Raw genomic sequence first — 21,684 nt, forward strand, 5'->3', positions numbered from 1 at the left:
GAGAAATGTCAACTCAGGTTGTTTCAGGCCTTTGAACAAATGACAAATGATGTCGTTTTTTCTTGTGAGGACAGTCTCCTCAAACTTGTAATCCTGTTTTAATGTGAAGCTCTTCAGCCACGATTTAAAGAACCAATATGTAGTGGTCCATCCAGGAATCATCTGGGCTGTTTGAAACTCTTTCACAGCAGAAATGTTGATTTAGACAATTAATCATAGCTGTTTGTTTCTAGCTGCTGACGGTAGCGTTAGCAACATGGCTACTGCTATCATCCTGGCTACTGTTCAAAGTAAGAAACAACTGTATGAATCTAAGTTTGAACTAGAAACCCAGATCTCAGTGCCATAATAAAGGCAGAATAAAACACATTACCTACTGAGGGATCCAGTAGAAATAAGGCCAACTGAATGTTTTGGCGCTCTCTCCACAGTGATACTGACCTACCACGGAATAATCCCAGTGGGCCGGTGGACAGTAAAAAAATCAATAAAGCTGGTCCCAGCAGATAAGTCCAGGGCTGAATTTCTGTCCCCGTCAGGCCATGGAGTATTTCTCTTCATTTTAAATTGATTCTGATTTATCTTTGACAGAAAACATCTCTAAAATGTCACTGTCTCCACATGCAGCTGCTAAAAGAGTTAAAAAATATATTTATATAACTCACAAAATGTAGTTCTGGCCTTGTGAAGGCAATATCTCTGTAACGCCTTGAGGGAATTCCTTTAAATTTGGTACAAACGTCCACCTGGACTCAAGGATGACCTGAGTAGATTTTGGTGGTCAAAGGTCAAAGGTCAGTGTGACCTCACAAAACACTTTTAGCCATTACTCAAGACTTGCAATTATGACAAAGTTTCACATAAATGGTTAATATTTTGAATAAACAGGGATGTAACCTGAAACTAGTCTGGGTGGTGGAGGCGGTAATTCTGGTTTATATTTCTACACATTTAGTACACAAGTTACAATAATAGATCTGAAAACTTTAGAGTTGTTTGGTGAAGCTACTTCAGGTTAACTTCGAGGGTTTCTGCTATATGAGAGGCTAAACGAGTCTTAAAGGAGTTTTTTGTCAGTTTAGCTATTGCTTTGTAGCAATAGCATTAGCAGCTGTTTAGCCAGTCTAGGATAAACATTGTGAGTTCAGCATCAAACTTGATTCCTTTACTCATAAAGGAGCTGTCTCCAGAGGCGGGAAGCAACGGCAATGTTAACTCTTGGCTCTATTATGTCTAGTATGTTAGCATGCTAACCGGCTAGCCCCAGCCCGTCTCGCCACTTTAGTGGCTCGCTGCAGCCTCCAGTCTACCCTCAAGATGTTGCGCTGCTCTTGTATTACAAAGACAATGATAGCTGAAGCTCAGTGACCAGCACCTGCTCGCATCACGAAACCACGTTCAGTGGCAAAGAAAAGTCTTAACCTGAATGCACACACAGATACTGAGCTTCTCATCTTACTCTGTCATTTCATAGATCTGGTAAATTTATTTAAGGCACATGATGGGACTTGAAAACCTCAGTGGTTAAAACTCTGATATAGACTATACCTGCCGCTTTGTCTTCAGGGTTAATCAGATTACAGCGGTCACAGTCATAGTTTTAGCTAACGTCAGACTTCGTCATCCCGGCAGCTATGACTTGACGACATATGCTAATGAGTTCCTCCTACGCGTAGCATCAGCAGAGGAAAGAGGTGGGCAGTTAAGCCTTGTCTGGGTTTTATATCAGCTCTGTGAAGAATGGCCGGTCGGCTGGCCAGGGACACAAAATAGGTAGGAAGTGAAAGAGGTGACAGTGTAATGTGGGCAATAAAACATAATGTGTACACATTAGCACAAACACACATATACAGCCCCCTCCTCTGCCTCTCACAACAAGGTTACATCATTAAAGAGGCTCCATTGTGATGAAAAATGAGGAGAAGAGATTTTTCACATATCTTTGAAATTAAAATAAAACCTGTTCTTGTTACATAACCAGGAAAAAAAAAGAAATAGATTCTTTACTTCCTCTTCCCTCTTCTCCTTTTTCTATGACTTGTTTCTCTCTCTCTCCTTTCTTCCTCTCCTCTAATTTATCTCTTGTTTATTCTCTCCTTCACTGGTTTTCCACACCTATAATTTATTCCCTCCTATCTCTCCTCCTCTAGCATCTCTCTTCCTCTTCTATCCTTCCTCCCTCTTTAATTTATTCCTCCATTTCCTTCCCCTCCTTTTTTCTCCTCTTCCACCTTTAATTCATCCTCTCCTTTCTCTCCTCCTGAAGCGACAAATCTCTTTATCCTCTCCTCCACTCTCTTCTGCTTCCTCTTCTAAACACTTCTCCCCTTTTCTCTTATGCTTTTATTGTTACTTCTTCTTCTTCTCTTGTTCTCTCTATCCCTTCTTTTCTTCCTTCTAACAGTGTGAAAGCAGTGTTGGATGAAATCCTCCACTGTTAATCCAGGTGCAGCGAGTTTGTGTGTGAGGATGTGTGTGTCTGTCGACCAAAACGTGGATGTATGTCTTCATGTTTGCATTTGCAGGCCAAAATTTCTTCCACTAGCTATATACAGTTGAGACTCTAAAATTATTCCCTCTTCCTCACTTTCTCAATAAAATTAAATCACTTTTATTAGCGTAGATGTTCAGGGTCTGTAATTTACAAAACCAAATAACATAGTTGAATCCAATGAACATGTATAACTTTTGTTTATCCGTACAGAGTTGTTCAGAGATTTTAAGATTCAGAGTAAATGAGTGTCCTCTCAACTCAGCCCCACGCTTGATTTATCTCATAATATATTACATTACATTTTATTTATAGAGACGCTTTACATGGTGCTCAAAGACACTTTAGATGAGTTCAAAATGAACAAAGAAAACAATACAATAAAACATATGACACACAACATGAATCATTAGTCAAACATAAAAAAAAAACACATTAAAATCATATCGTGTCAGTTTGGTTCATTTTAAATCAGTTTACTGTAACTTATTGCCATGACAACAGAGAGACATCTTAATACTCTAACATCTTCATGGTTGCAATTAAACAACAACCAGTAACTTACTTTGCTGTTGCTATAATTTCAGCTTTACACAGTAAAACATTGATTAATAAGTTTTATATACAGTTTGTACTATACTACAATCATACTACATCAAACATAAAGAGGTGTTCACATGGTGTGGAGGAAGTAACCACAACCTTTACTTCAGTATATTTACTGATACAACAATGTAAAAATACTCCATTACAAGTAAGAGGACATAAGTATTATCAGCAAGATTTACTTTAATCAAAAGTACTTGTTCTGCAGAAAAATGGCAGCTGAGACTGATATAATATCATAAATCACATCATTAGACAGCTGATACTGACACATAGTGCTGATGTGTAAGCAGCATTTTACTCGTGTAGGCATGATAATTACAGTCATATTATTATTAAGCAGAGAAGTTTTATTCAGTTTAAACTTTTAATACATGGTTTCACGCTCACGCCCTCTGAACCTCTGTGGTTGGAAAGTGACGTCTGCAGCAGTGAAACCAGAACTGACGGAGAGAAGAGATCTGTGCTGGAGACAGAGACAGGTCTCAAATAAAGTTCATTTTCTCCTGATCTGTCGTCTGGAAAATGACATTGTAGTGTCAGAATGTCCAGAAGATCTGTGGCTTGTGAAAAATGGATCCAATATTTATTTCAGTGACACGTACACTTCCACTCCCAGTAGAACGAACAGACTCAGACCTGCCGCTGGTCTCCTAAAGGGACGGGGAGGTGGAGAAACCCATGTGACACAGTTACAGGAAATATTCAACGTGAACGTCTCCTTTCTCAACTGTCGCTGGATCGGCCGCTCCAAAGGGTCCATGATATCTCTGAGGGGTTGTCAGATGATAACTAAGGGAGGAAAGAAGAAAAACAAAGTTGCATTCTTTTTTTGGGCTTTTTAATATATTTTTTTGTAAAATACTGAATATTTTGACCTCACTGGACCTCACACAATTACAGTATGTAAAAGAAACCAGCTTGAACTTAAACTGTTCACAACTCAAAGGCTTAAATCTTAATCTAATGACTGTTATTGTCAAATAAATGTGTAAAAGTACAACTTTTCCCTCCAAAATATAGAGGAATAGGATATAAAGCAGTAGGTAATAATCTGTTTTTTTTTCACACCTTCCAGCTATTTGATGATTTCTCAGACTTTCCTTCTCACCCTTTTTCTCTCTTTTCTTACATCTTACGTCTTGTGTGCAGAATTTGCAATATCCAAAGCTCCAAAGCATTACTGATGGACAGCAGACAGGGAGAGGAGGAGGAGGAGGAGGAGAGAGAGGAAGGAGAAAGTAGCCAAAAAATTCAAACCTATTCTCAGTGGACAAAAGTAGAGAGAGGAAATAAAACTGTAATGAGGAGACAGCGCTGAAGAGTCAGGGTTTCAGATGGAGACAAAGAACGAGAGTAAGTAGCTCTGAAAATAGCAGGAGGAGAGAGATTTGATGTGGGAGGGCTGCACTGAAATATGGTCTTTGTTGTCATATAAATGTGAGACTCTTCAGCACAGTGACAGAACTGACGCAAGCTGTGCAGCGAGAGGTGAAACCTGCCCCGAAACTCACAGACAGTTGTTTGGGTTCTAGACTGTTGATGCAAAATAATTAGCAAGGATTGAAGACAGTCACAAGTTATGACATGTTCAAAGGAGTTATAAGATATAGAAAAAAGAATTATTGCATTTTATTTTTTTGTTTTAATTTCACCTCTACAATGCAAGAAGTGATGACAAAAAGGTGTAAAGTTTTTGAATGTTTTCATTTGTGTATTTGATGGTTTGTGTACTTAGAGGAGACAGTGCAGCTGCAGTGGGGACACACAGCTTCACATCCTTTCATGTGTGTGTTCTCCTGTATTTTGACACTCTGCTATATTTCAGAGAAAGTGCACAGCTCAGCAGATCCTGTAGCTACATTTCAAGTGAACTGATAGGCCCAGTGAGCCATCACTCAAAACATGTCTGCGCCCTGATTGGCTCATCCAAGTGTTTTGCCCGGGGGGGGGGCTGTCATGATGATGATGGTGATGGTGATGGTGATGATGCATGGCTTCGTGTTATTTGATGAAGGACTGAACTGTGAAGCTGAGGCTTGTTGTTAGCAAACACAATTCCCATATAGTGGTGAGTTGTAGAATATTAGCTCTACAACAATAAATCCAAACCACATTAGCTTTGATAGTTAAGTTTCTTTTCTTTGGTAGAAAGGACGATTTTTCAGCACAAGCAAAACTCTGCTTCAGTCGACTCACATCTCAAAACCTCAGCAAATAAAACCAAAATATCTGTCCTGGATATTTTGTGTATTTGCGTGAATGGACTCAAAAACATGATCAGAGTACCTGAAGAAATGTATCTGTTTATAACTGTTAGCAGCCACACTGATAACAGAGAAATCAAGAGTTGCTGATTGATTTTGTCAAGTGCTGAAATGCTTTGTTTGGAGCCTTTTTACAATATCCCTATTGAGTACCTGAACACGTTCCAGCCCTGTCCCTGCTCATTTACAACTACTGCCTACTTACAACACTCGGAGAAAGAAACATCATTGTATCCACATGATTTGTATCTACATAAAGATTTTAATAAACATATCTACAGAGTTGCAAATGTTCATATTATGTCTGCAAAACATTCACTGACACTATTTTTTATTTTTTTCTGACAATATCGTCTCATGAAAAGCAGGATTGACCTTTTTATAGTCAGGCCGCTCAGAGCACCTAAAGAAAGGTTGTCTTGGTTAAATATATGACGTAAAACTTTTTGAATACACAATCTTTCTCTAATATAAATGTTGTAGTAGCCCAACTCCAAATCCCCAGTATTCCCACCACCATCATCATCATCATCATCATCATCATCATCAGCACCTCTCTGTTGTCTCCTTCAGCTGGCTGCTGCCACTTCCCACGGTTCTTCCTCTATTTCTGTTCGCCTTCTCTCTCACATACATTACTAGAGGCTGATCTGAATTACTGTGTGCGTGCACGCTCTCGTGCACGTGTGGTGTCGCTCACTTCCCCATTTCTCCTCCGCCCCATAGGCTTCTCTTCTCCCCTTCCCTCCTCCTCCTCCTCTTCCTCCTTCTGCTTGTCATCTCTCTCCTTCTGGTTAGCCTTCAGCTACACAGGCCTTCTCCATTTTGCATTGATGTGAACCGTGTGTCTACGTGTGTGTGTGTGTGTGTGTCTGAATGTGTCCGTGTGTGTGTGTGTGTGTGCAAGTATGAGTTTATGTGCGCCGCAGTAGAGTGCAGCCTAAAGCGGGAGCCAGTGCTAGGGAAGGGTGCGCTCGAGCAGAACAATGGCACTCTGGGTAAAAATAGCCCTCGCTCTGTTGGAGGGAGAGAAAAGGAGACGGAGGGTGACAGGGGGAGAGGAGAGAGCTGAGAGGAAGAGGAAGACGTTTAGCGATCATGTAGGGAAGAGGAAAAAAAGAGAGAGGAACTGCAGGAGCTAATGTGTGAACAGTAAAGAAAAAACATGAGAGTGACTCACACTAGAAGTGAACTGCAAATGAGAAAAGTAGAGAGGCTCAGAGAAGCACGTTTTATCAGAGTGTCTCCGAAGCTGAATGAAGGTTTAAATGTCTTTCTGAAGATGATGTTTATGATCCAGACACATATACATATACATATAGTGGTAGTGGGAGAAGAAGTAGCAGTATATAAAAGACAAACGATGAGAAACAGAAGAAAAGAGGGTGATACCAAAACTTCTCTACAGATGATGCAAATCTCCTCAGGGCCAGATTGTGACAAATACAAACACAGTCATTCATGACTAATTGTAAGGCCCCAAGCACTGTGGCCTCAGTTTGTCATAAATCCAATCCACTGGTGGAAGAGATATAGTTTGCAGGAGATCCATATAAATAAAAGACGGATCCATTGCTTTTCATTTTATGAAATGCAAAGAGAAATGAGGTAGTTAGAGAGAGAAAAGCAGAAAGCAGTAAAAGACCAGTAAGGAAAACGGGAGGAAAAGAAATGTGACAGAAACACAAAGAGAGCTAGAAGGTACAGGAAAAATAAAATCCCACATCAGATGACAAATTTCAAAAGGATAGACATTTAGAAAGAAAAAGAGAGAGAATCTGAATGCATAATACGCTTCAAAATGAAAGCAGCAGATGAAAAGAAAACAGCAGTGCTCTTCAAAGAGAATTAGGACTGATGGAGCATTTTACTGAGCGTTATTGGCAGGAGGAAAACGGGCCAGATTGTTGTTGCTATGTAGGTTAAGTGGTGCAGCGATGGGGAGCTCTGCAGCACTGCACACACACACACACACACACACACACACACACACACACACACACACAGTCATGACTACATGACTCCAGAGGATGTATTCACCTCCTGGAGACTTAGTCCAACCTTAACCATAACTAGTACCCTTAACCTGAAAACATGTCTTTATTAATTTAATTAACTTTTGTCCCTATAAGGACAACAAGTCCCTGTAATGTGACTGTACAGATGTAGGTCCCCACAACATCAGTAATACCTGGACCACACACACACACACACACACACACACACACACACACACATACTTGTACTTTTATCTTTGTGAGGACACTCCTTGACATAATGCATTCCCTAGCCCCTTACCCTAACCTTAACCATCACAACTGAGTGCCTAACCCTAACTCTCACCTTAACCTAAACCTAAACCTAATTCTAACCATAACTCTAAAACCAAGTCTTAACCCTCAAAATGTGATTTGAAGGTGTCTCAAAAAGTGAGGACCGGCCAAAATGTCCTCACTTTCCCAAAATGTCCTCACTCTGTTAGTAAAATACTTTTTTTGGTCCTTACTATGTAGCAAGTACAAGTACACACACACACACACAATGTGATCTGTAGGACTGAATGTACTTGCTCTGGGAAAAATGATTCAAGTCTCAGACTCTACTGTACAGTTTCATGCTTCAGGAGATCAACACACACACACACACACGCACACACACTCACACACACACACACACACACGTATATATACACTCAATATTGTGCTCCTTTTTTGGAGTGTGCACAGATACACACAGGGTCATCATTGTCCAGTACAACCTGTCCTATAGATGAGCCTCAAACACCCCCAGTAGTAAAAAATCTCCTCTGTATTGAATTTGTAAGTATTTTCTTTGAGCTGTAAGATTTAAAGGTTTTCATTATATTAAGTGATATAGCTACTATATGTGAAGAAATATGATATAGACATTAGAATTATACAGTTGATTAATTGATTGGTTAGAAAAGTAATTGTCAGTAATTTCTCAAGTAAACATGTCAAACATTTGCTGCTTTCAGCTTCTCAAATGTTACTTTTCCCTATGATGCCTTGATCCTTCATGCTCAGAGAGCTTATCACAGTCTAATGAATTCTGGTCGGGTGTTCACATGTTTTGACGTTTTCACAAGCCATTTGTTCCACTTTTAAAAATGGTGCTCTCCATTTTGCATGCTGAAATCATTTTGGTGGGTCGAACATGCGTGTGGTTTGAACAGTTTTTTTTTAGTTTTACATCAATGTCTCCTTTGATCACAGTCAAAATAACAAAAAAAAATATCAATTGGCACCATTTGTGTTCTTTTATTTTAGATTTCTTTTCCTCTTTTTTTAAATGGCAGCTTCAACATTGACAACAATGACACCAAAATTTGTAGAAAAAAGAGGAGCACATCATATTTTAGGGTTACATATATCATATAGGCCTACCATTCACTTGAATGGGAGAGTGAATGTAGATATTTTGCTGTTGAAAAGATTTTCACATTTACACTTTGAATGACTAAGCTGTATCCCAGAGGGAGAGTTGGGCTGCAGCCAGATAGATCCATTGTCTCTGTTCTGCTTCTTTTGGCTCTGTGTTTTTATTTTTTCCCACCAGATTTGTGTTTCAACAGGGGAGAAAAGCTCAGAGAAGCTGAACTTTTTGGAACTGTTGGATACATGTTGAACAGCAACAGTTTCTGTCCAGTAAAATTTAAAAAAAAAAAGGCATCTGTGGGTCCTCAGTTTTTGTCGGCCTGTAAATAATAAGCACTATTGTCCACTTCTTGACCCTAAAAAGCATTAGTCACTGCAGACCCTGGCAGAGGGAGATGGAGTCTTTTGTGTGCCACCTAATCACAGATAAAAGCTCAAAAGGGATTCAGATAAAGCGAGAGCAGGAGCGAGATAAAGGGGACTTGTGAGGGAGGAGAGAGAGAAAAGACAGAATGAGGAGGAGAGGGGGGAGAGGAAGAGGTTTGTTGGAAAGAGCAAAAGAGAGAGGATTGGATGAGTGGGTGGAAAAGAGCAGAGATGGAAGATAAGTGTCGGGGAGGGAGGGCTACATCTGTCAATTATTCATTACATGAGTAATACAGCTGCTCATCAGCCCAAAAACATCATCAGCCACCGTCCTGGATAAAGAGAAAGAGAGAGAGAGAGAAATAATAAACACGGTGTATGAACAGAGATGCCGGAGGGAGATAAAGAATATTTAACATTATGTAAATAAGAGAAACTAGTCTACTACTATTTAAAAGTAAACTAATAACACTTTTTTACACAATGTGCTCAGCTTCCAACAGCAGACAGACACACTTAGCAACCAGCTGGTGAATGTAGCTAAAGAACCCAAACTGTTTGCTAAGAAATGTTGCCATAAAAAAAAGCTTAAAAAGTAATGAGTCAGTATTGTGTTCACAGCTTGTTTCCACTGCCGCCAAGTGGCCACAAATTCTGTTATCGCAGGTTTAATTAAAGTTGGGTTTGTATATATATGAAGCTCTTTTCTGTCTGTTCAGCCATGGTGCTAATGCTAAGTCACTTCTCTTCTGCTTATTTTGTTTTCAAACTTGAAACACTTTTTTTTTTTTAGAAAGACCCAGAAGACACTGTGCCCACATCAGCAGATCTCTCATGAGTGAGAAGAAGGTTAAATGCTGTAAATCTTTACAGGACATTTTATATGTTGCTGCTAAACTTTTAAAGGATCGACAAGTAGCTTTTCTTGTATTTTGTATCTTTCTCAGCTTTTGTCAGTCAGCCTCACAGTGTGTGTGAAATGGTGCGAGTGGAGCTGATGTGATGACAATCGGGTGCAGCTATCAGAGTGACTGGGCCCATTAGAAGTGTGCATAAGCTCAGCTTAAACTGCTGAAGCTCTGTCTGCAAATAAGATCTACAGAGTGAATGCAGCATGTGAATGTGTGTGTGTGTGTGTGTGTGTGTGTGTGTGTATGTGTGTGTGTGTGTGTCTGCAGTCTGCTCTTCAGCCCGAATCGACATATTGAATGTTAAGAATATTAATCAGTGTTTTAAACCATCAATCTTATTTAGTTAAAGAGGAATACAGTGACTCCTGGAGGATAAGTTGTAGAGGGAAGGAGGAATAAATGTGATTTCATTTACTGACACACATGCAGACACACTAAATATTTATTGTTTATTTGTTTTCAACTGTGCGATATATTGTGTAGATGCTCTATTGTGTGCAGTTTGTTCTTTTTAACTTACCTGCACCAGTCAGGAGTAGCACTCCTAATTTCCATGTATTTTCAATACAGTGACATTAAAGGCTTTCTACAATCATGCACTTACCTGGGAGCTGCTGCTGAGCAGTAATACCCTATTTGTTGACTTTCTGAAAAGGGTCTGATATTCAAGCTGGCAACATTTCATTCAAAAGCTGATTTTAATAGGTCTTTAAACTGTGATTTTATGAGACATACACTTCCATGTTTTCTTATAATGCCTTTCCACCCAGTTTAGTGTTGATGCTTTGAAACAGCCTTTAAAAAGCATCAAAAATGAGCTGGAAGAAAGAATTTGGAATTTAAATGGACTCAAGTTTTTATAAAATCGAGACATGTGATTTCAAATACCTTTTCTTGACCAAATTATAGCAATAATTAAATAATAAAACATTTCCGTACTTAGGCTTGTTGTCATTAACTGTTGTTGGTTTTTGTCGTCTCTTTCAGAAAAAGGAGTGGTTGTGTCTCAACTGCCAGACCCAGCGGCTGATGTCCGGAGGTGGTCTTGACGATCCTCCGCTTCCCGTTCCTCATCCGTCTCCCAAGCACCAGCCAATGGGCTCGCCCCGTCACCAGGCGCCGACCAGCCAGCAAAGCCCTCTCCACAAAGCCACCAATCAGCAGGGGCCCAGGCCAGCCCAGTCCCAGAAACCGCAGGCGGGAACTGGCGGTAGTGGACCGTTTGCACCCACTGCTGCCAAACAACCAACTGACACCAAGACCACAGGACCAGTACCAACCACGGACACCCAGAAACAGCCAAAACCCACAGAGGAGAAGTCTAAGATCGAGTCTGAGAACCAAACTGCCAAAGAGACCAAACCTTCCCAGAAGAAAGGGGAGCAGATTACACCAATCAAGGACATTAAGAAGTCCAGGCACTATGATGTAAGTCAGATATTTAACATTGTTCCCTGTATGTTAAACTATGGAAAAAAAACAAAAGTGAAATGGTAGTAGGAAAAATATTTTTTTACCAAAGTTACTTGAAAAGTGAACCAAATAAATCCTGCACTAAGAGACATGCAATGAAAATAGCCTACAATGAAATTAGGCTGATTGTTGGTGCTACCAAATTTCCACTGTTTACCATGGAAACCATAGTCTAACGTACAGACCTGTGGACCAGCAAAATTGACATTGTTGTGTGAATTCTTGTAATTTTTCAAGTATGTGTCCAGGTTAAGGTTTGTGAGTATGCATGGCTGTTTCAGCGTGGCCCTGCTTCACATTCATACAGTTTTTCCATCTGTTTAATGAGCTTAATCCAGAGCTGTAATCCACATGATACTTCTGTAAACTACACATCAGGGAGAAAGGACAGAGCGAAACAAGCAAATTCTTTCACAAACAGTTGTTATAGTGAGAACAACATCTGGCTCTTTTGGGCTGACCTGCATTTCTGCACCTATAGTTAAAGGTATTCTTGTTTTGTATGAACAGTCCTAAGATTTTTAACACAACTCGCTGTAAAACTTCAAACAAAAATCTGACCAGACATTGTGCCTTCTGCTGGTCAGAGTCAGGATCTAAATATAATGGCTTCCTGAAAAGTTCAGAGGTCCTGCTCCCCTTTCAAGTTAGCCTCTTTTCCACTAGCTCCTCTAACTCAGCAGGTCTTCTCATAGATGATTTCTTCCAACATTGTCTCTGATTAGCAAAAACATGCTCCCATAATGCTCAGCTACAGCCGTATCAGTCTCATCCATGCTTGCTGCCATATTTCTCCTGCTGTTTATCATTAATGTAGCTAAGCAGCTTGATACCTACTGTATGTATGAAGATGGAGTTCCCATTCTCAATCTGGCTCTCATTCAACCAGCGCAAATATCCATCGATGAGCACAACACCAGACCTATCTGACTCACTGAAACTGGAGATATGGTCAGCAATTCAGAGGTCTGGAACCAGGCTAAGGCTAGGTACAAGAGGAGGAGGAACTGCAGGTCTCTGAGGGGAGCGGGGCAAAGAGGGGCAGAGTGAATCATCACACTGCACACAGCTCTGCAATGAAATAAGGTTTTAGCCATTTAAAATAGTAAGATGTTTTCGGTTCATGATGAAACTGTGGCGAGACTTTTAAGACTGTGGCAGAGGACGTCAGTTGAGTAGGTGGTCCTTCGATGTGGCCCAGACCACCTCAGAATGTGGTCTAAGTGACTGGATCTCAAATGGGTCCTCAATGTATCTTGGGTGCATTCACACCTGTGCTGTCCACTGTTCACTTGAGATGGATGTTGTCTGAACAGACCATGGACTCAAAGCGACACTAGATTTAACACTTTGTTGACTTCAGTTTTGCATGGCTGGGAACATGGCTATTCCCAGCACTATCAGACGATGAATTTAGAGAAATTTGATGTAGGTGGTACATGGACCATGTGACCACGTGACCTGGGGGGTTTGTGTTGTCTGACAATTTTATATCACAGCAGATCCTGTCATTGGCCAAACGCCAAAATGCCAAGATTTTGAATGTTGTGTTTAGAGGTCATTTTGCTTCTGTGAATATGGCTTATGTTACATATTTGTGATGATTTTTGCTCACAGATAACCACTTGTAATATTTTGTTAAAGTCGCTTTGTACAGATCAGTAAGATTCCAGTAGTTTGGCAGTAGGTTGACCAACTATCACTGTTTCTCACAAGACACACAAAACAAACAAAAACAAAAAACACCAAACCAAACTTCCATTTTTATCACAATGACACAAAGGTTTCTGCTGAACTCCCTTTTTATTCTGGTGAAGTAAAAAAGTAATTTCTTTAAGTGTATGTTTTGGATGCAGACTTCCCATTATTTTCTTATGAATTTTTTAGATCTTTTCCAGCCTGTTTCTTGCTTTTATAGATTGGAAAGTAAGCTCATGTCATAACTTGCTCACTGATCCGTGAAATTCTTTAAAGTTGTTTTCATCTTCAGTCAAAATTTAAGTCAAAATGCAGATTGCAATACAGTGCGCTCTTGCCCATATGCCTTTGTTCATTTGTTAATTACATTTAAATTTGTTTTTTTAAATGAAAGATCAAATTCCTAATTACACTGACAAGGGATTGGGATGATTTGGGTTTGATAACATACATTAAGGAAACTATTTTCAGAAGTATTGCGTTTACCCTGTCTCATATTTGCTTTTTATCTGAGTTGTTCCCATTATTTTGTTTGTCTCTTCTTCTGTCGGGTTATTAAATTGCGTCTTAAGTCCTGTACTCCTCACGTCCTTATAAAGCATATTTCTTTCTTATACATCTAGTACAAAATGTCTGTCTATATTATAATTCCCCAAATGTCTTGTGAACTATATTTCTATTTAGTTTGGTGATTACAACCCAAATTTGACCCTGTTTGCAAAACACCACATCACACACTCACTGCCACAGAGAGTTGTGAGATGATCCCCGCTTATTTAGAATTGTAAGTTGCACCAATTATTTTCTCCTTTAGTGTTGGACATCCATGGCTGTTTGGAAAGCATGTCATTGATTCCCTCCTCACAGAGTGCTGATACTGCAAGTGGCAGCAAAGCATTCATGGATTACCTTGGGGAGGGAGAGAGAGTGAGCGACAAACACAGAGGGAGAATGGGTGAAATAGTGCCTCTTCTTAGTCAGCGGCAGCCATCGCTCCCGCTGAAATATGTATAAAGATTGGCATGCAATGAATATGCTAAACCACCAAGGCCCTTAGCTCAAGTAATGCTGCCTAGGGCCTTTTCAAAGGCAGTGCAGACCTCCCTCATTTGGGGAGCCGCCAGGAATTTTAAGTACAGAGAGCTCAAAGTAAAGTCTCTGAAGTATTGTAACTATCGTAAGAGGTTTTCTATAAAAGATTTGCATAATTTCTATATATTTTGTGTTCTTTCCTCCATCCCCCTTTCCTTTACCAGGTTAGTCCCTTTGAGATTATGATTTGGCATGTTATTAACAGACATCTGAGACAGAGCCACTGATGAATGAGTTTTAGTAGTTTTTATGTTCCAGTCATGTTTAACCCCGCAGTCTTACTTTGAGCTCATCTTAAGAAAAAAAAAAAGAAAAAGAAATGAATTTGTTTCACTCCTAAGATACACAGTTTGACTAACCTCTTTCCATCAATGGCTCAAAAACTGCTAAAAACCTAAAAACTGTAAGTCACTATTTGATAACTTTATAATAATGTAATTTTTCTTAATGTTGTCATTTATTTTAACATTTGAGATTTACTTCTTGATAAAGAAGACCATACTCTGAATGTTTTATTGTTGCATAGTACTTTATTTTAATTACATAATTTTGTATAATTACATTGTAATGAAATACCATTATTTTTATTATTATTTATTTAGGGTTTTGGTCAAAGGGCAGACTGTTAGTCAATCTGATATATAATGCAGTATAGTCAGATTTGGAAATAGGGAGGGCAAATCTCTGCAGTTTATATGTTAACTACATGTAAATGTTCAGTGTTTTTCTATGTAGTTCTACATCCATGGTGTACTCTGTGAATTCAATCTTGTCACTTTTTCTTTTAACAACTCTTTTACAAGACAGATTGTAAGCATTCAATTTTGGCCCACATACCACATACTGTATCAGATTTACATAATAGAAAAAAAAAACTACCACTACTACTACTACTACTAATAATATTAATAATTACACTTCTGTAATGGCATTTTAGGGTTCATATCAACCAAACCAGATTTTGTAACTGAATACTGTTTTTGCGCTACTTGTTCAATATTTTCAAGTTAAGACTTTGTTAAACTAAATTTGCAATTCACTAAAGATAATTTTATAACAATATGGCAAGAAATGTTTTTTACCTCCAAACTTTCAGACCTAATGAAGGCAGCCCTACTTTGATGTGTTCTCGTTCAAAATATATGTAGCACTTCATTATTTGGTGGCTAAAGTTCCAAAATGAATGTATAATTTACATTGATCATATGCCATTAAAACCCTATTATATCACCAAATGTACGCAAACCTCTTGAAAGGCTCTTTGAATGAGACAAATCATAGATGTAGAGTTCAAGAGCGCCTCCTGTGTCACTGCTATATCTGCTCAATATCAGAATATAGTGCACTGATATATTTTGTAACTGCTATCTTTATTGAAAGCGAAGGACTGCAGTTTTAGCATGCCTGTTCAGGCAGAATGATGAAATATTAAAAAAAATTGTTTTCCGCCTGCACAGGCAAGGAAGAGATATATCACTTCAGCCATATCTGAAAATCATAATCTAAATTTATGTGGGCTTAAATTGTATGCATACTGATGTGTTTATTCAACATCAACAGATTCTTATACTTTGCATAAACTGACTGCATTTAAAAACCCTAGCAAATCTAATGCATTTTTCTTTCTTTCTTTTTCTCTCTTTAGGATACAAAAAGCAACAGCACCCATGACTTGTCACGCAGCCCTCAGAGCCTCAGTGACACCGGCTACTCCTCTGATGGCATCTCCAGCTCCCACAGTGAAATTACAGGTCTAATCCAAGAAGAAGAGATGAAGCTAAGTGAGAGGGGAATCAGTGGGCGGGGCTCCCCACCAAGCCCTTCTGAAATCACCAAGCTAGAAAGCTCCATGAGGCCTTTGCTGGAGAAGAGCCTCTCTGAAGAGAAGGCAGACAGAAGGGGAAGGAAGCACAGAGACAGAGATTTGGATGACAGAGGGAAGCAGCGTCCACGCTCCCTGTCAATCCCACCAGATGCATACGACTCTGACGAAGAACTAGAAGATATAATGGAGGAAGAAGAGGATGTAGGAGACTGGGAGGGTAAACGAAAGGAGGGAAAGGAGGAGAAGAGGGAGAAGAAAAAGAAGGAAAAAGAGGCCGAGCCCACAGAGATGACTGATGAGGAGTTCATGAGGAGACAAATAATGGAGATGAGCGCTGATGAAGAAAATGAGGAGGAGGAGGAGGAAGAGATGGAGGAAGAAGAAGATGAGGAAGACGAAGGATATGGCTACCAGAAACCTAAGAAAAGCCACCACAAGCACATCTCTGACTCAGGGAAAGAGAAAAGACGCCTTCAGCACCACTCCAGCAGTTTTGAGGAGGAAACTAAGAGCTCTACTGATGTTTATAAAGGCTCAGTGGAAGAGGGTGAGGAAGATGTGATGGCATCACAAGGAGGCCTGAGGCGCTTCAAAACCATTGAACTCAATAACACCAATAGCTACAGCCGAGACATGGAGCTGAGCAATGAAAATGATCTAAGCCTTGATCGGGAACCAGAGCTAGAGATGGAGAGCCTGACAGGATCTCCTGAGGAGCGTTCTCGGGGTGACTATTCCTCCACTCTGCCACCCACTTCATCCTCATATGGCTCTGGCCAGTCTCCTACTTCAATCTCATCAATGGAGGAGGACAGTGATAGTAGCCCCAGCAGGAGGCAAAGACTAGAAGAGGCCAAGCAGCAAAGGAAAGCACGCCACCGCTCACATGGGCCTCTCCTTCCCACCATTGAAGACTCTTCAGAAGAGGACGAACTGAGAGAGGAAGAAGAACTTCTGAGAGAGCAGGAGAAGATGAGGGAGGTAGAACAACAGAGAATAAGGAGCACAGCACGAAAGACCAAAAGGGATAAGGAAGAGCTGAGGGCTCAGAGGCGCAGAGAGAGGTCCAAGACACCACCTAGCAATCTGTCACCTATTGAAGATGCTTCTCCAACAGAAGAGCTGAGACAGGCTGCAGAAATGGAAGAGCTCCATCGTTCTTCTGCTTCTGAATATTCCCCTCAGAGTCTGGACTCAGAGGCTGAGGGATATGAGTCCAAACTTTACAAGTCGGGCAGTGAGTACAATCTGCCTACGTTTATGTCTCTCTACTCACCAATAGAGAAATCATCAACTACAACAACCACCACAGCACCATCTTCAACCTCAAAACCCCTAAAGAGTGCTGAGGAAGTTTATGAGGAGATGATGAGGAAGGCAGAGATGCTTCAAAAACAACAGAAACAGCAACAGCAGCAGCAGCAACAACATGGAAGGCATGGACAGTACTACGAAGAGGACATCAATGGAGAAGGTTATGATGATGAGTATGAATATGAACAAGATCAAACAGGATATGACAATGAGGCAGCAGAGACAGAAACAGATATTTATGAGGAGATCCGACAGACATCTCAGAACATCACCAAAATGCAGCAGGCCACTGATGAACAAGTAGAGATTGAGATTGAGAGCACCTACTCGGACAAGCAGCTCCTAGACACAGGCTCAGCCTTTGCTAAGCTTCTGGAGCAGAGCAATGCTCTCTTGACTCCAGGTACGAGCCCCACCCAGATCTCAGCTCCTGTGTCCTTTGCTGAGACTGGAGGACGGATCCCAGATGTGCGAGTAACACAGCACTTCTCTGCAAAGGATGCACACAAAGACAGAATCAAAAGCCAAGCAGGAAAGAATGGAATAACTCCAACAGTGGCTGCCACCACCATTGCAGCTTATGGAGTTTATGCCAGAGATGCTGTAACTATTTCTCAGACTAGTTCAAGCCACACTATGACATCCACTCAGTCTGGAATATATGGCCGACACACGGGAAGTCCTGCCACATCCTCAGCTACAGTGTCAAGTGTATGCAGCAAGATTGCAGAGATTACCCAAGCCTACAGTCAAAGAGAAGTGATCACCAGAAGGGTAGGGGAGACCAGGGGAGTCCAAGTGCGAGACAGCTCAACATCTTCTACTGAGAGAATTATTGAGCCACGTTCTCCCAAGTATACTACTTATTACAGGAGCACCAGTCCTCCTCTTTCTCCATCACCACCACCACAGAGTCCCACCCGATCACCTTCCAGAAGGGCTACAGCTGAGTTCTCCACACAGACGTTCAGTTCAGCATTGAGAATGGAGTCAGGTGGCTCTGGGCCCACATCTCCAGTGATGGCTCAGGGTACCCAAACATCACATCGATCAGTTTCCCCACGGCTGTATCGACAGCAGTCTTCCCAGGATGCCCCATATTCCCCACCTCCAAGCCCAGCTAGGCCAATGACAGTCAACACTGCTACTTCTCCTTTGTCTTCGCCTACCCGATTTAGCCGCCAATCAACATTTGATACTTACTCCCCATGTGGCAGCCCTCCAGACACACCACCTTACCAACAGTCTCCTACGCGCAGCTTCTACAGAACACAAAGAGTGGAGAAGGTGAATGTGGGAACAAGTATGGTCACCACAGCCAGCACTTACACCAGAGGGTCTATGTCAATGGATAACATCTCCCTCTGTCGAATATCTACAGTCCCAGGAACTTCTAGGGTAGAGCAGGGCCATATGATCCAAGGTGGAAGTGTTGTGGACCTCAGAACAGCCACGAAACCGGCACCTATTATCATGACTGACCAAGGAATGGACCTCACCTCGTTGGCCACTGAAAGCAGGAAATACCATGGTGGATCAGAGGGCAGCAGACATTCAACAATTGTACAGCCACTGATTATGAACCTGAATACCCAGGAGACCATCACACCAACCACTGTGAGTGTCACTGTGGCTGCTTCAATGTTCATGACCCAGCCTAAACACCCGACAGTCTATGGTGACCCACATCAAAACCGAGTGGATCTGGGCCAGGGCGTGGGTTCGGCTGTATGTCTTTCACAGAACAAACCACAAATGTCACCTCCAACTGACCCATCAATACCAAAAATTGATGCCAAACTGGAAGACCTCAGTGTCCAGCAGAGAGAGCTACAAAAACAACAAGAGAAGCTGCAGAAGCAACAAGAGCTCCTTGAACAGCAGTTGCAGCAGCACCATCAGATGCAACAGCACCAACAACAAGCATCTGCTTTGGCCAGGTACAACCTTACTGGCCAGATCTCACCTTTACTCAAAAAAGACTTGCTAGTCAGCCAGACTAGCAGTGCCTCGGCTGTGGTCAGTGCTGTATCACCAGTCATTAACCCTGAGCTGTATGGCACTGGTCCCATTGAGCTGAAAGGGAAGCCCAGTCCTCCTGGGTTGATGCCAGGAGGTAAATCACCACATAGCATGGTAGTACAGATGGACGGAGGACCAGAGCAGACCAGGGCGGTGACTCAGCTTGTAAAGGTAGAAGAAGGACAGGATGCTGTGGCTCAGGCAGGTGGCCAAATTAAACCTGACAACCAACCAGCTTGCTGTGATGTTGTTTACCGACTTCCATTTGGTGGAAGCTGTGTTGGTGCTTCTGAGAAAGAGGGCATAAGGCCTCCATCTGCCCCACCTCTCTCCTATGAGTCTGACCAAGAAAGACAACCTGAAAGGTACCATGAGTACCCAATGGATGCACGTAAGGCCTACACATTGCCTTTCCCTGGTAGGCTGCAGCCATCAATGTCTGATACAAACCTAGCTGAAGCTGGGCTACAGTCCTACCAGTCTAAACTAGAACCACACCTCCAACCCTCAGGAGATCTTGCCATGGATCTAACTGCTATGAAACAGGGTTATGGAGGGTATATGGGGATGCAGTATGGCTCCTATACAGATCTACGGCATGGTGGAGACATTACAGCCCAAACACTGCCTATAAGGAGATATAATTCCTTGTCTAACATCAGTTCAGACTATGGCTATTCTGCTCGTGACATTGCTAGCTTCCAAGAAGCTAACCTAGCTCAGTACAGTGCTACAACTGCTAGGGAGATCAGCCGGATGTGTGCAGCACTCAATTCCATTGATCGGTATGGAAGCAATCCAGACTTAATGCAGTTTGCCACTTTGGGCAGAGGAACTGGGCCTGGGACCTCCAGACTTGTAGCAGGTCTCGGTATGAGACAAAACCTTCTCTTTGGATTAGATGGGAAGCCAATCTCCCACAGCCAAGCACTAACCAACCTTATCAATGCCCGGCAGGCCAGTCTCAGAGCCATGTATCCTGCCGCTATTAGGTCGTCTGATGGGATGATCTACTCCACCATTCAGACCCCCATCGCTTCTACTCTTCCCATCACAACCCAGCCTGCCTCTGTTCTTCGCCCATTACTGAGGGGTGTCTACCGGCCATACCCCTCAGTCAACATGACACCTGTACCCCTATCCAGTCTTAGCCGACTGCCAATGAGCCCCAGAACACCCTTAACCGGACAAGCTCCAGTCCGTTACCCAGCACCAGGTCTTCTCCAAACAACATCAACCACTGCCACTACTGTTGCTGTTGCAACAACTTCAGCAACAGTAGGTGCCCCAGTGTCTGTCTCCATGACAACTACAAGCTCTACAGTCCAGGATGAACCAGTTTACCTTGGTAAAGGTGCCACATTGACCTCATCAGCAGAAGTCACCTCAGTTGGAGGAATAGTTGTCATACCAACAGAGCCACAGCAGCAGCCAATAAACCTGTCCCAGGCACACCTGAACAGTCAACAACAAGTGACAACTGCTCAGCAGCCACAACAGCCGCCTCCAGCAGCCCATGCCATGCCCTACACTCAACCTCCAGTAGGCCCCTCTGCCCCTTCCAGTGGCTTACCCATGCCAGGGGGTCTTCCTCCATTTCCTCCACCAGGAGCCATACACAAGGAGGGCGAAACTGAGGCAGAGAGGTTGCATCGGCAGCAGGAGCAGCTCCTGCAGATGGAGAGGGAGCGTGTGGAGCTGGAGAAACTCCGCCAACTGCGCCTACAGGAGGAGCTGGAACGGGAAAGGATAGAGCTGAAGCTGCACAGGGAGAAGGAGCAGATACTGGTGCAGCGAGAGTTACAGGAGCTACAGAACATCAAGGAACAGGTAGAGGGAGAAACAGGAGGCCAAATGAGAGAGTTTGATAGCTGATGTCTTGCGTGATGTTTTGTGGTTGTTTTATTTTGCATTGGATATTGGTCTGTGTTTAGCTCTTTTACTGTTTTTGTGCTGGTGCTACTTGTGTTGTATCTTTCAAGGTTGTTATTCTTTTATGTTATTTAAATTGCTTTTGTTCAGTCTAGTGTGTGGATTTGCTCTGCAAGATGCATTATTCCCAAAAATAATCCAAAAATAACAAATTTTATATACAATATAGAGTATATGCATGTCTTTCAATGCATGGCTACTGTCAGTTCCTCAGAAAGTACCTGTAACAAACTGTGAAAGTTTGTTTGACAGTTTTTACCCAGTGAAACCATTAAATATCCCTGTAGAA

The 21,684-nt window shown here is 41.8% G+C and overlaps 1 protein-coding gene across 4 annotated transcripts in view; it reads left to right on the top strand.

Moving 5' to 3' along the window:
• Positions 1–21,684, top strand: part of bsna (bassoon presynaptic cytomatrix protein a) — a 159,232-nt gene that overhangs the window by 110,700 nt on the left and 26,848 nt on the right. For all 4 annotated transcript variants that reach the window (XM_071475277.1, XM_071475279.1, XM_071475280.1 and 1 more), the window contains exons 4-5: positions 11,027–11,467; positions 15,948–21,293. In XM_071475277.1, the coding sequence (XP_071331378.1) occupies positions 11,027–11,467; positions 15,948–21,293 (5,787 nt within the window). The remainder of the gene's footprint in view (positions 1–11,026; positions 11,468–15,947; positions 21,294–21,684) is intronic.

Source organism: Trachinotus anak, unplaced genomic scaffold (genome assembly GCF_046630095.1).
Source record: "Trachinotus anak isolate AG129_WGS33_773 ecotype Australia unplaced genomic scaffold, CSIRO_AGI_Tana_v1 ptg000004l, whole genome shotgun sequence".
Taxonomy (NCBI): Eukaryota; Metazoa; Chordata; class Actinopteri; order Carangiformes; family Carangidae; genus Trachinotus; species Trachinotus anak.